Raw genomic sequence first — 12,951 nt, 5'->3', positions numbered from 1 at the left:
AATCCCCTGGAATCCGCTTTGCATGTTCCTCACAACACATATTCCCACCTAGTTTTGTGTCATCTACGAACTTGGAAATATTACATTTGGATGAGTATAAAGTGCACTGCATGTTGATACTACGTAATATGGATCAAGATGCTCCCATGCTCAATCCTGTATTAGGTGATTTTAGCCAAGGTAGCAAAGGAAGTATTACAATTGACCTCTGGTTGTCAAGGTTTGGATCAAGAATCTGCCTAGTTTCCTGCTTCCGTTGCTGTCCACCGACCCCTGCTGGGAAATGCAAGTGGGTTCTAGCCTTTGAGTTGGAACAGGATATCCCCATAGTTGAACAGCCTGCTGAAAGTCATCATCTAACATATGAAGAATGACCATTTAAATGAGTTATCAGAGGGCACCAATTTAACTATATTCAATGCAAGTCAATCCCTCTATGGGAAGATATAAAAAGGGAAGAAAATTGGGGAAAAATGTTCTGAATAATCTAAGCAGTTTGGCTAAAATACTCTTCAATTGCACACCTTTTATTGAATGACAAATCCAGCTATTTGAATGAAGACAAATAATGTAACTATTTCACTGGTACAGTAACCTAGTCAGGGATTTTAATGCAGAAAATGCAACAGATCCTTAAGGTTCCTCTCTTACTTACTTAAGCCGTCTGAATGCATCTGGAATTACTTTCTTCTCATTTCTGTTTAATGTGGGGGTCCTTGAACCTTCCTCTGTATTTTTCTGATATGTTTTTCCCTTTGGCTGGTCAGTCTTACCTCCTGATAGGACACAAATTACATTCCTGTTAGCGGAAAATATTAATATAACACCAATTTAGCTTTGTGTCCAGAGTGCCATAAACGTTGCAATGAAATAAGTTATATACTTGGACCAACAAAATATTCAAATGTTTTAAATCTGGACATTCATTGTATTTCTGATGGAATCATGAACAAAAAGAAAAAGGTATCTCTTAATTTGTAAGGGAGATTTTCCACTTCAGCACTCCCAGCAAATACCCGGAGAGCAAGTCAGGAAATTGTATACTTTGGTGCGTACCATTCCTGTGATTTTTCCCTCCCTTAAAATTGAAATGTAGAGTGCAATAATTCCAGTAGACATCATCTAACGCATTTCTAATTGCATCAATTCCACTGAGATCCAGACAAAGTGCTGGTCTGTTGGTGAAATAGTTATATTGGCTCTAGTGTAACAGAGGAGATACCACAATGCCTATAATTTGGTATGCACATGACCGTGCATCTTAAGAATTCTTACCTATCTATGCGAGAGACTGTTCAGATTGGTAGATCTTATAAATTTAAGGTAACTCCTAGTTATTTTCAAGTTTAGCATGACTGGTGTTTTCCATAAGTGGACCCACATTCCTCACCATTAGAAGTTTACCTTTGTTACCCAATATCTAGGCATAAGCTTCTGTCAGTCAAAGGGGTGCATCAATGAGACCCCCTTGAGAGAAAAAAATACACAAATTTATATAGTGCCTTTCATTACTTCAGAATGGTCTAAAGACAGTCTCGACTGTTCCACCCTGCTGACTAGAGGAAGCACATTATCGAATAAGTGTAAATAAACCACTAAAAGAGTCAAATAGCAAATTCCCTGTCACCTTTTCGAACTTAACATGGGGTTGTCATGGGATCATCAAAGCATGCAATTAAAATTAAGACTATTAAATTATATTTTTTCTGTACCTGCTGTAAATGTGTAACCAATTAAATGTAAATTTAAAACCATCACCCTTGTAGAATTAATCAATTAATCAGAAAAGTATTTTCTTTCTGATATATCATGATATATGAACTGAGATAACTTCAGTTGCGTCTCAAGGTTGTTATTTCATGACATCATTAGGATAGTTTACCTCTCCAAAGTGATAAAGCTTCCATTTTTAAAAGGGCCCTGCTCTTATTTTCTATTTGCCAACTTGAGATCAGTTTTATAGGAAACCAAACAGTGGTCATTATCTGCTCACATTGATTTAAATCTGCCACCGGTTGGCAGGCACATTAATGATTAAGAAGGTATTACCAGGTGTCCAGAACAATTCAAAAGTCAAGGTAATCGACTGACGAAGTCTTAACTGAAATGTCACCTTTATTGTATTGCCATGGTGAGACTGTATCAGAATAAACAAAATGACCTTCAAGAGGTTGACTAATGAGCATAACTGGTGCTGGTGTGAAGCCTGCCTTAGCTGCCTTTCCCTACACTTCGTTTAGAATCCAGCTGCCATTCTATCATTGTATATTGAAAAAAGCTAAATGTACCAATGACTTGACTCAATTTTCAGGCAACCAGTTGGATGCTGGTAAGTTATGTATGTGTTTGAGTCTGCATGTGGAGAGTATTTCCTACTCCAATGCAATTGAACAGTTTCATTGTAGTGCCCAGTTTGTGACACAGCAGTTATAATCTTAGCAGTAATGACAGCATTAAAGAATTTTACTGGGCTGAGTTTCAAACCAACAACCATGGCACTGTATCCATTATACCATCTATCCAGCCTAAATAGAGATTTGTTAAAATACTTTGAAGTTTTATGTCGACCTACAGAAGGGGATATTGTTTCTTTAACATTTAGAGGCAGCAGCAAACTCCAAAAGACATGTCCAGTGTATCCTACCTATAGGTTTCCTGATGATGGACTGCTTGATGATTTCACATCCCATTTCTGATGCAGGTTGAAATCGCTTTGATCTTTCTTCAAAAAACCACTCACCGGTGACTACCCTCAACTGTCTGTAAACAGAACAATGTAATGGCAGCTTCTATACACAAGTAGTAACTCTTAAAAAATTGCTAATTTTATATTTAAAAAACTTGATGGCTATTTGTGTTGATATCCAATTACTATTGACATTATCTAAATCTGCTAATTAATTTTAAGAATCCTTATTTACTGATTCATATTTTACTAGATTCATATTTAAAGCATTGTTGTTTGTAACAATACAGAGCAATATTAAAACAGAGATTTAATTCAGAAAGTTACCATGATATCCAACTTTGTTTTGCTATTTTTCTGATTACTTTATATTTGTTTTCTTTTGTTGCTTTAGGACACTGGGTGGCGCAGTGGTTAGCACCGCAGCCTCACAGCTCCAGCGACCCAGGTTCGGTTCTGGGTATTGCCTATGCGGAGTTTGCAAGTTCTCCCTGTGACCGCGTGGGTTTCCTCCGGGTGCTCCAGTTTCCTCCCACATGCCAAAGACTTGTGGGTTTGATAGGTAAATTGGCCATTGTAAAAATTGCCCCTAGTGTAGGTAGGTGGTAGGAGAATTGAGGGAAGGTGGAAATGAGAGGGGGAAAAAAATGGGATAAATGTAGGATTAGTATAAATGGGTGGTTGATGGTCGGCACGGACTCGTTGGGCTGAAGGGCCTGTTTCGATGCTATATCAATGACATGCTTACTTTTTAATCTCTACAGTCTTCTTTGGCCTCCTTATCTCGAGAGACAATGGATAAGCGCCTGGAGGTGGTCAGTGGTTTGTGAAGCAGCGCCTGGAGTGGCTATAAAGGCCAATTCTAGAGTGACAGGCTCTTCCACAGGTGCTGCAGAGAAATTTGTTTGTCGGGGCTGTTACACAATTGGCTCTCCCCTTGCGCCTCTGTCTTTTTTCCTGCCAACTACTAAGTCTCTTCGACTCGCCACACTTCAGCCCCGTCTTTATGGCTGCCCGCCAGCTCTGGCGAACGCTGGCAACTGACTCCCACGACTTGTGATCAATGTCACAGGATTTCATGTCGCGTTTGCAGACGTCTTTAAAGCGGAGACATGGACGGCTGGTGTGTCTGATACCAGTGGCGAGCTCGCTGTACAATGTGTCTTTGGGGATCCTGCCATCTTCCATGCGGCTCACATGGCCAAGCCATCTCAAGCGCCGCTGACTCAGTAGTGTGTATAAGCTGGGGATGTTGGCCGCCTCGAGGACTTCTGTGTTGGAGATGCGGTCCTGCCACCTGATGCCAAGTATTCTCCGGAGGCAGCGAAGATGGAATGAATTGAGACGTCGCTCTTGGCTGACATACGTTGTCCAGGCCTCGCTGCCATAGAGCAAGGTACTGAGGACACAGTAAACTCTCTTAAAACAGCACATTTAAAGATATGCAACGGGAAATTATATAATTGTAAAAAAAAACTATTACAGGTTAGAAGGCTAAGAAAGAGAGTATTTCTGACATTAATTGTTCATGGGATTTCTGTAAAAATATAGAATACAGTGCTCCCTAATACTCAAGAAATACTTGTATTCAGAGGTTGTTATTAAAGATACTGTTCTTCTTCTTCTTTGGCCTCCTTATCTCAAGAGACAATGGGTAAGCGCCTGGAGGTGGTCAGTGGTGTGTGGAGCAGCGCCTGGAGTGGCTATAAAGGCCAATTCTAGAGTGACAGGCTCTTCCACAGGTGCTGCAGAAAAATTTGTTTGTCGGGGCTGTTACACAGCTTCCGTGTTGTTTCAGTCGCTGTGAGGCGACTATGGAGTGACCTCTCCATGGCGCATGCCTGGGTAATGGAGAGCTTAGGGTACAATGTTCATTCTGTGGGCAGGCAACGCATGCCTCCTTAAATGGCATGGAGATGGGTTTGGCAGCCAATCAGCAGCTGCTGGGGTGGGAAATGAGGCGGGACAGCTCAAGAACAGGCCCGTTTTAAACAGACCACAGCAGCCATTCTGTTTCACTGCTTCACCTCCAGTCTTGAATACCATAGAATCTTTGAATAATAGAATGTCTTAGGAGAGGCACAGACCTGGAACACAGGACAGGGCAGTCCCTCGATTCGCCAATGCAGGCCTGGGAGGTCCTACTCAAGGCTAATTGGGAGAGGAGGGAGGTCCTCTTCCCGGAGGGTGATAGGAGGCGGCCACCCACCCAGACTAAGTAGGCCTGGATGGAGATTGCTGACAGTCAGCAGAAGGAATATAGTGCAGAGATGTTGGACCCAGTGTTGGAAGAGGTTTATTGACCTCCTACACACTGGCAAGGTGAGTGCAACTCCACCCCCCCACCCACCCTCAGGACAGACTTCTGGGTATTCACCCTCCAGTAGACATACCAGCTGAGGAGCCTCAGGCTGCATGCTGCTCTTGAACATGAAAGGAGTGAGCCCAGGGCTCTTACTGACCCCTCGGAATGGCTCAGAACCATAGTGCTGCTGAGGACCTGCCAACATTGAAACATGCAGCTTCTAAAGAATAGGAGCAGCTGGCATGGGCAATAGAAAACAGCAATGTCTCATCACATTTCCCTTTGTCCTTGCAGGAGAAAATGGGCCCACAATGCCCACAAAAGGACCCAGATGGAGGAGGGACTCCCTATCTTCACATGATCATCGTCATGGAGGTGGAGCCATGGACATCGCCAGGGTCACAAACGAAGAGCACGGCAGAGGCTTCTGTTCTCCAAGGCTAGTTTTCATGGTCACTTCTTGTGTCTCCCACAGGTGCAGACATCAATGCACTTAGACCATCTCCCTCATCATCACTGGGTCAAGCGCAGCAACAACAGAGCTCCGAAGAGGCACCATCACACCTTACAAGCACACCCTCCACCAGTGCAGATACAATCGCTTCGGTGGGTCCTCGTGTGTGGTTAGATAGGGTGGCACTGGATGATGAGCATGAGGTACCAGATGCAGCTGTGGCCAATCTCCCTTGGAGGATGAAGGACAGACACAGCCCTGCTTAGCTGAGCACAAATGAAGGGCCTCAGGAGTCACAGGAAAGGAAGCTCTACCTAGACCAGCAGCAACAGTTGTGCTCCCACATGTTGGAGTACCCTGAGGGTAGTGTGGGGCCATGAGCTGGATGGACTCAAATATTCTTGGCCCATGTGCGCCACCATGGCTCAGGGTTGTGTCTGTGAGCTCCTCCATTGAGAGAGTAGCTGACCTCATGGAGAGTCATATGCAGCAGCACTTGCATGCAGGAACTGCGCACTGATGCTCACAGGATGCATGCCACACTACGTAACGTTGATCGTTCAGTGGTGCTGATGGTGCAGAGATGTTTGGAGGGGACGCCAGTTGTGCCCCTGCTGGTGCTCCCCTTCAGTCATCCAGAGCACCAGTCAAGGGCTGAGGCAGTCACTGATGAGGATGAGGGTGCTACCCCTCACAGGACACCATCATCTTCATTGGCCTCCTTGGCCCCTCTGATGGAGGGAGCATCTTTGCAACAGAGTCCAGTGATGGAGGTTGCCCCATGACCACCTCCAAAATGAGGAAAGCCGCCATGTGCATCCCAGCTGCAAGCAGAGACAAGTGAGCAGACTGCCTCCACCTTCTCCAAGGCGCAAGGGAAGCACTATATAGAAGCATCCGAAGGCAGAGGCCACTACATCAGGCTGAGCACTGAGTGGTTCACTGGGTGTCTACTACCTGTAACTGTGCACTGTTTTCCTTGTCCCCTAGAATCCATCCACAGAGGTTGGGGGGTGTGGCAGATAATGGCTTCGAGAAACCGGCATGCCGGTTGGCATCATTATTTTCATCCCCCACCCATCTCTGCTGCCGCCCGATGGGACCTTAAAATGTAGCCCCAAATCTCACCCAGTGGGCAGTAATGCATTTGTCATTCTTAATCATATTCACGAGTAGCCATTTTCTCCTCACTTGTCATCTGTAACGTTTTAGGACCCCAATTTCAATGTAGGCCTTGTATGATCTGCCTGAGATCCCAAAATACCACAAGTAATTTTTTTTGTCCTAATGTTCGTAAACTCTTCTTCATTATCATTTGTTTTTACCTTTCTTCATTTGAAACCACTTACACAAAAGATGCCAAAGATCTATACCCTGTACTTTACACCCCATTTTTCCACATTAGGGTTATTCACTAAATTTAATTTATTCGTGTCATTAGTTTTCCAAATATATCTGATGGAATGTCCTGTATTTTGGAAATGCTCAGCAGAATTAATACAAAAAAGATTTGATGGGAAACTGAATTCATTTTTAAATGGTTGCCACTCATGAAGGGTCAAGGGAAACCTACAGCTAGTCCTTTCAAGTCTTTGTCAACAAAATAGTGGCATACAATTACTGAGGGAAAGAGCAATAATCTGCATGCCCAAGTACAAAATTCCACTCAGCATTCATTTAAAGGAAACCTTCAATCTTTTACTAAATGGCATCCAATTTAGAGGTATCACCCCAGCTTTTCTTTGGGGCGTAAAGGGTCCATGCTCAGGGGCTTCAGCTGAGGGTGGTGAGCCATGTTTAATAGGGAGCCTGCCTGTTTCAACCCGAGAAGGTGGTCAGCCTCTCGGTGCCCAGCCCTCAGGCAACTTCTTGTTCCAATCAACTCCCAGGGCCAGGGAGAAGCAGTCCGGCCTTCTCTGTTGGGGGAGGCATTTAATAGATCAGGAGATGCCCCAAATGTTCTTCGTGCCCACAGCCCAAAGAATTCTTAATTTGGCTCTAGATGGGTCCTCAGTATAACATCTAATCTGAAAGCTGGTACATCTGATAATGTACCACATGCTCAGTACTACTCTAGATAATGTGCTCAACTCCTGGAACAGTGCCTAAACTTACAACCTCCTGACTTAGACGTGAGAGCATCATAATTGAGCCAAGCTGACACCATCTCCTTCCGTCACCTGCCTCCTCTTTTCTGTCACCTCAGTCTCTCTTTCTCTATTTGACCTTCTCTTCTTTCACTTTTGTCTATCACCCTTCTGCCTTCCTTCTTGCTCCGTATTTCTGTCCTTTTCTGATCAGTAAACTTTAGTCTGTGCATTTGCAGAATGCCATAATGTAAAGGAGTGCACTTTAGCAATAGATTTTTTTTGAGGATTTTGCATTATGTTACTTATTCACCTTTGTCACTGTTCCTCTTGACATTTGTTAAGAACTGCAATGTGAAGCAGAAGTGAAAAATTGTCACAATACAAACTTGCAGAAACTCTGAGAAACTTAGATACTGTGCATCCCCCTACTTCAGCACAGTTTTTTTTTAAGCACACACCATATTTACTATTTTCTTACATGGATTTGATTGGGATAATGTGCACCTTCCAGCAGAGTGGAATACCCAGCCGGTGTAGAACTCTCCTGATTTTCATTGCATTGATTTCAATTATGCCATGACGTATAAAAGTGTAAAAAAGGAGACCCTGCAGCAGCCCAGGCTAGCAGGTAGAAAGAATTGGAACCAGAGCAGTTTAAAAAGAAAACCCACAGCAGCTAGCCTAGCAATTAATGAAACTCCGAGAAATCCCAAAATAACATCGTAATCAACATAAATGAGGAGTGGAGGAAATTAAGCTAAGTATTTAATTTATTATACACTTTAAAAAAATTTAACCATCAATAATTAATAACCAGTGTTAAACCTAGTTTTAAAAAGACAGCAGCAAAACTAACGCAAGGGAAAATCTTAAAAAGTGATGTCACAACAAGGACAGAGGAGCAGCTCTGAGGGTGAGTAAACAGTAAGTAATTTTCTTTTTTAAACAAAAACTGTCTACCTAATTTTAATTCAGGTTATAAATAAACAAGCAAATAGAAAAAAGGCTAGAGATGGCAGGGCAGGGTATGTGTTGGGATTGCAGCTTGTGCACAGTGAGATTGTCCTGGGTTCCCACATCTGCAGGAAATGTCTCTGCTTTGAATCACTCAATTCAGAGTCATTGAGTTGGAGTGTGAGTTAGAAACACTCACAAACATAAGGGTGGGTGAGAAATTTCTGGGTGGTTTAATTAAGAGCACAGTAACATCCCAGAGAAAAGCACATGTAGATGAAAGCACAGGTACAAGGTGTTATTGTCAGGAAGCAGGTAAAGGGGACTCAGAGATTGAAAAGGAGGTCCCACAGACACCGATCCTGCCCAACATATAGGATGTGCTTGCTACCTGTGAGGACAAGGAGAAAGACAAGTTGAGAAAGATAAAATAAACCCTTGGTCTGGACAGATTGCACTTACACATTTTAAAAGTATCTAGGGAAGACATAAGCAGAGGCACTATTATACATATTTAATTTCTCATTAGAAAAAGGTGCAGTGCCTTGAACTGGTGGATAGCTAATGTTATACCTCTATTTAAGGGAGATGGAACATGTCCAGGAAAGTAGAAACCAACCAGACAGCTTAACGTCGGTAGTAGAAAAATAATGAAATCCCGACTAAAGGAAAAAATAGAAAAACATCTAGAAACCAAAAATATACTTGGTCAGCAAGGATTTCAAAAGGGAAAGTCTTCTTTGGCCAACTTCACTGAAGAATGAAGAATTCTTAATTCAATTGTGTCGGTCCTTGAGACCACACCTCAAGTACTGTGCACAATTTCAGTCTCTTTATTTCAAGGAAGGATATACTAGCATTGGAGGAAGTGCAACAAAGGTTCACTAGACTTTATCATGGGCTGAGGGGATTGTAATATGAAGAGATATTGAGTAGACTGGGACTAGAAACCATGAAAGATGGCAGATAATTAAACAACTAACAAGAGGAGGAGGTTCCATGAACATCTCCATCCTACATGATGTCAAAGCCCAGCACATAAGTGCAAAAGTCAAGGCTGAAAAGCTTGCAATCATCTTCAGGCAGAAGTGCCAAGTGATTCTTCTCAGCCACCTCCTGAGTTCCCAGCATCACAGATGACAGTCTTCAGCCAATTTGATTCACTCCATGTGATGTTAAGCAATGGTTGAGTACACAGGGCACAGCAAAGACTACGGGTGGAATTTTATGGGCTGTGCAAGAGCGGATTTGGTGGTGTGCAGGGTGATGTAATTAGGTGGAAGTTGTTTTTTCAGATTCCCGATGGCGAGATATTTTTGAGAAATTAAGTCGGTGGCGCATTTGCGGCATTCCAGGGCTCCCCGCGCATGGTGGCGGATTTCAGCTTTGCTTTCATTTACATTCCATGAATATTCATTACCCTCTGCTTACTTACAATTCACTGCTACCGGCCAGATTAAGTGAATGGCAAGCGCTATTCCAATGCCACCCGGTTCACGATTGTTTCACCATAGTGTGCAACAGTAGGCTTTGTGCAATTGAGTCTCAGGTCTGTGTTGTTCTCTCTTTAATTCATTGGTGAAATTAATGCCAGAATTGGAATGGACTTTTGGTTCCAGGCCAGTATTGGAATAGATTTTTGACACCAGGCCAGTAATGGAATGGATGCTTGGCTCCAGGCTCGGCACCATCAAGGGGCATTCTTCTCAAGAAATGGCAGCTAAGGCATGGAGGGGGTCTACATGGAGGAGCAAGGGAGGGTAGTCAGGGAGGACAAAGGGTGGGGTGATCGGGTGCATGGAGGAGCAGGGGAGGGTATGGGGAGGACAGGGTGGGGTGATCAGATGCATGGAGGAACAGGGGATGGTGGAGTACACTGTAATGGTTGCTATTGCTGCTGAAGCTGCATGTAGGCGGCTGCAGGGGTGGTGGGTTGATTGGACAATTACAGTCAGAAGATAGTCGGCAATGGCCTAAAGGGAGGGATGAGTACTGTCAATGTTGGGGATCTGTGGGGAAAATTGAGGCTACTGGCTAGCAGAGGATTTTGTGGGGGGCGGTGGGGGAAGGTCAAGACTATGGTTGGGTATTCCACCACATCATAGGGAGGGGGAACAGGAATCGGCAAAAATGGTCAGGTCAATTTGAGGAGGATCAAAGGTCAGAGTTGGCATGTCGATAGTAACGGGAGTAGGAATAGGGGAGGGATGGCATGAATAAATTGATGATTACACTGTGCACAGTAATGGGGGGGGGGGGGGGATGTTCAATGGTAATGGAGGGAAGGGTAACGTTGAGTGGGTCAAGGTGTGATGGGTTCAGGCTGGAAGGTGGCAGGAAGAGGTTGGAAAGTGGGGGAGACGTGCCCTGAATTCTCTGCACACTATTTTCTCCAACGATAATGCAAACCATGTGGACACTCAAGGATTTGCAAGGAGAGTGGGAGGAGACAAACAATAGTGCATGCAGGGAACTGCTCATTGCTCACTGGCAACAGAGGGCTGAACAGCCATGCTCTGCTTATTTATTGTTCAGAAAAACTGCAGCAACATATGTCTCATGCACTGAATTGGTCTAGTACCACGGAAAGAAGAGGAAAGGGAGAGACTAAGGAGGCCCTTTTCCCTCAACTCATGATGCCCGAATGCCAGCAACAGGCAGAAGAAGCTGGTGAGGATGTTCTGAATGATAACATCCAGGAACGTCCTTATTGAAGACAGGCACTGGTATGCCACTGCATCCTCAGAACAAGGACAAATTACCTACAAATGTCAAAGAAGCAATGCCAGAGATGACTAAGGATGTTACGTGAAATGGCCACAAAAATCTGTAGGATCCTGCAGCATGACCTGCAGCTGCTTGGTTTTGGTGGGAATCCCATGCCAGTTGCCCTCAGGTGACTGCTGCACTCAATTTTTCTGCTAGCGGGTTCTTCCAGGGATCCACAGTGACATATGTGGCATATCACAGTCTGCGAGCCATAGGTGCATCAAAGAGGTGACCAATGCCTTTTATCCGATGTGCCAATGATTTCATCTACTTCCTGTAGACGACGACAGCCAGGCAGCAAGGTCTGTGGTCTTCCGTACCATTGCTGGTTTCCCTAGAGTGCAAGGGGTGATCAACTGTATTCATGCAGCTATTAGAGCTCCCTGGGACCAGCCTGCTGTATTTGCCAATCGCAAAGGCTTCCACTCTTTAAACCTGCAACTGGTTTGCGACCACAGGAGAAGAATCATGCATGTTTGCGCACGTTTCCCAGGGAGCTGTCACAACTCATACATTTTGAGAAATTCACAACTGCCAGCAGTTTTTGAGGAACCAGCCAAAATAGATGGCTGTATCCTGGGTGACGAGGGTTGCCGCCTTTGTACATGGTTGATGATACCAGTGCGGCATCCCAAAAGTGCTGCTGGAGCGGTACAATGCTGTGCATGCATCCACCAGAACCATCATTGAACACACTGAAAATGCGATTCCGTTGCCTTGACCGGTCTGGAGAGGCTCTTCAGTACATGCCACAGAGGGGGTCACAAATAATCATTGTACGCTGTGCCTTGCACAACCTGGCAATTAGACACGGCAACATTCTGCAGGCGGAGGAATAGGAGGAACAGCAGGCCTCCTCAGATGAGGATGACTATGAAGAGGGTTAGAAGGACAACAATTCCAACGATGCCATTATAGATATGAGGGCCATAGAGAGACATGTATTTGCACGTTTCAATCAACATATCAGCCACTTCATCAAGGAACATTGGGAGGAGAAACATAAAAAAGTTCCCCACATCTATTCACATACGCCTGAGGTCTTATTCATTTCTGCAATCTTAAAGAAGCTTTGCTGCACTTTGCTATGACTGGCAGATAAAATCTATGGGCTACAATGGATCCGAATACACACCACTATAAACAAAGCTGTGACTGCAGAACCACAATTGTAAGGCCTGTCAGCAGTGACAAAAGTGAATAGTCATCGAACAACAAACAGCCATCATTGAAGACTGAAGGCTCAAACAACGATGAGAAATGACCACTGGACATTTTCTGAGATGCTTTGCAAGCATCAACGTGTTCCTGCCATAGGCCTCCATTGAACATTTTCATTTTCATCTGAAACCAAGCAAATGTTATTTGAGATTGCATCAAATGTTGAAGTAAATAAAGATGTATTTAAACTTATTGAACAGTTGCACAATATTTCCAGCACCCATGTCACCTCCAGGCTCAAAACGGTGTTTCTTTTTACACTTTCTCCCACTACGTCTAGATGCTACCCCAACATTAGCAGCTGAGGTGGAGGCAGTCTGCTCAGTGCACTGCCCATTGTTGTGGATGACTATGGCAGACGTCCTCTGGAGGAATGGGACCTTGATGGCTCCATCCTACTGGGGGTCTGCAGCAATGGTGCTTTTGTATCCCCCGTGTGCTCACCTGCTGGAGGTAAGGGGATCAATGTTTG

At 44.2% G+C, this 12,951-nt stretch overlaps 1 protein-coding gene across 8 annotated transcripts in view; it reads right to left on the bottom strand.

The window, feature by feature from the left end:
• Positions 1 to 12,951, bottom strand: part of sytl5 (synaptotagmin-like 5) — a 347,258-nt gene that overhangs the window by 97,744 nt on the left and 236,563 nt on the right. For all 8 annotated transcript variants that reach the window (XM_068040626.1, XM_068040631.1, XM_068040625.1 and 5 more), the window contains 2 exons: positions 2,645 to 2,760; positions 656 to 776 (listed from right to left, as the gene is read on the bottom strand). In XM_068040626.1, coding sequence (XP_067896727.1) covers positions 656 to 776; positions 2,645 to 2,760 — 237 coding nt within the window. The remainder of the gene's footprint in view (positions 1 to 655; positions 777 to 2,644; positions 2,761 to 12,951) is intronic.

The sequence above is a fragment of the Heterodontus francisci genome, chromosome 10 (assembly GCF_036365525.1).
Source record: "Heterodontus francisci isolate sHetFra1 chromosome 10, sHetFra1.hap1, whole genome shotgun sequence".
Classification (NCBI taxonomy): Eukaryota; Metazoa; Chordata; class Chondrichthyes; order Heterodontiformes; family Heterodontidae; genus Heterodontus; species Heterodontus francisci.
The sequence above is the reverse complement of the archived record's forward strand: the minus strand, read 5'-3'. Positions and strand labels throughout refer to the sequence as shown.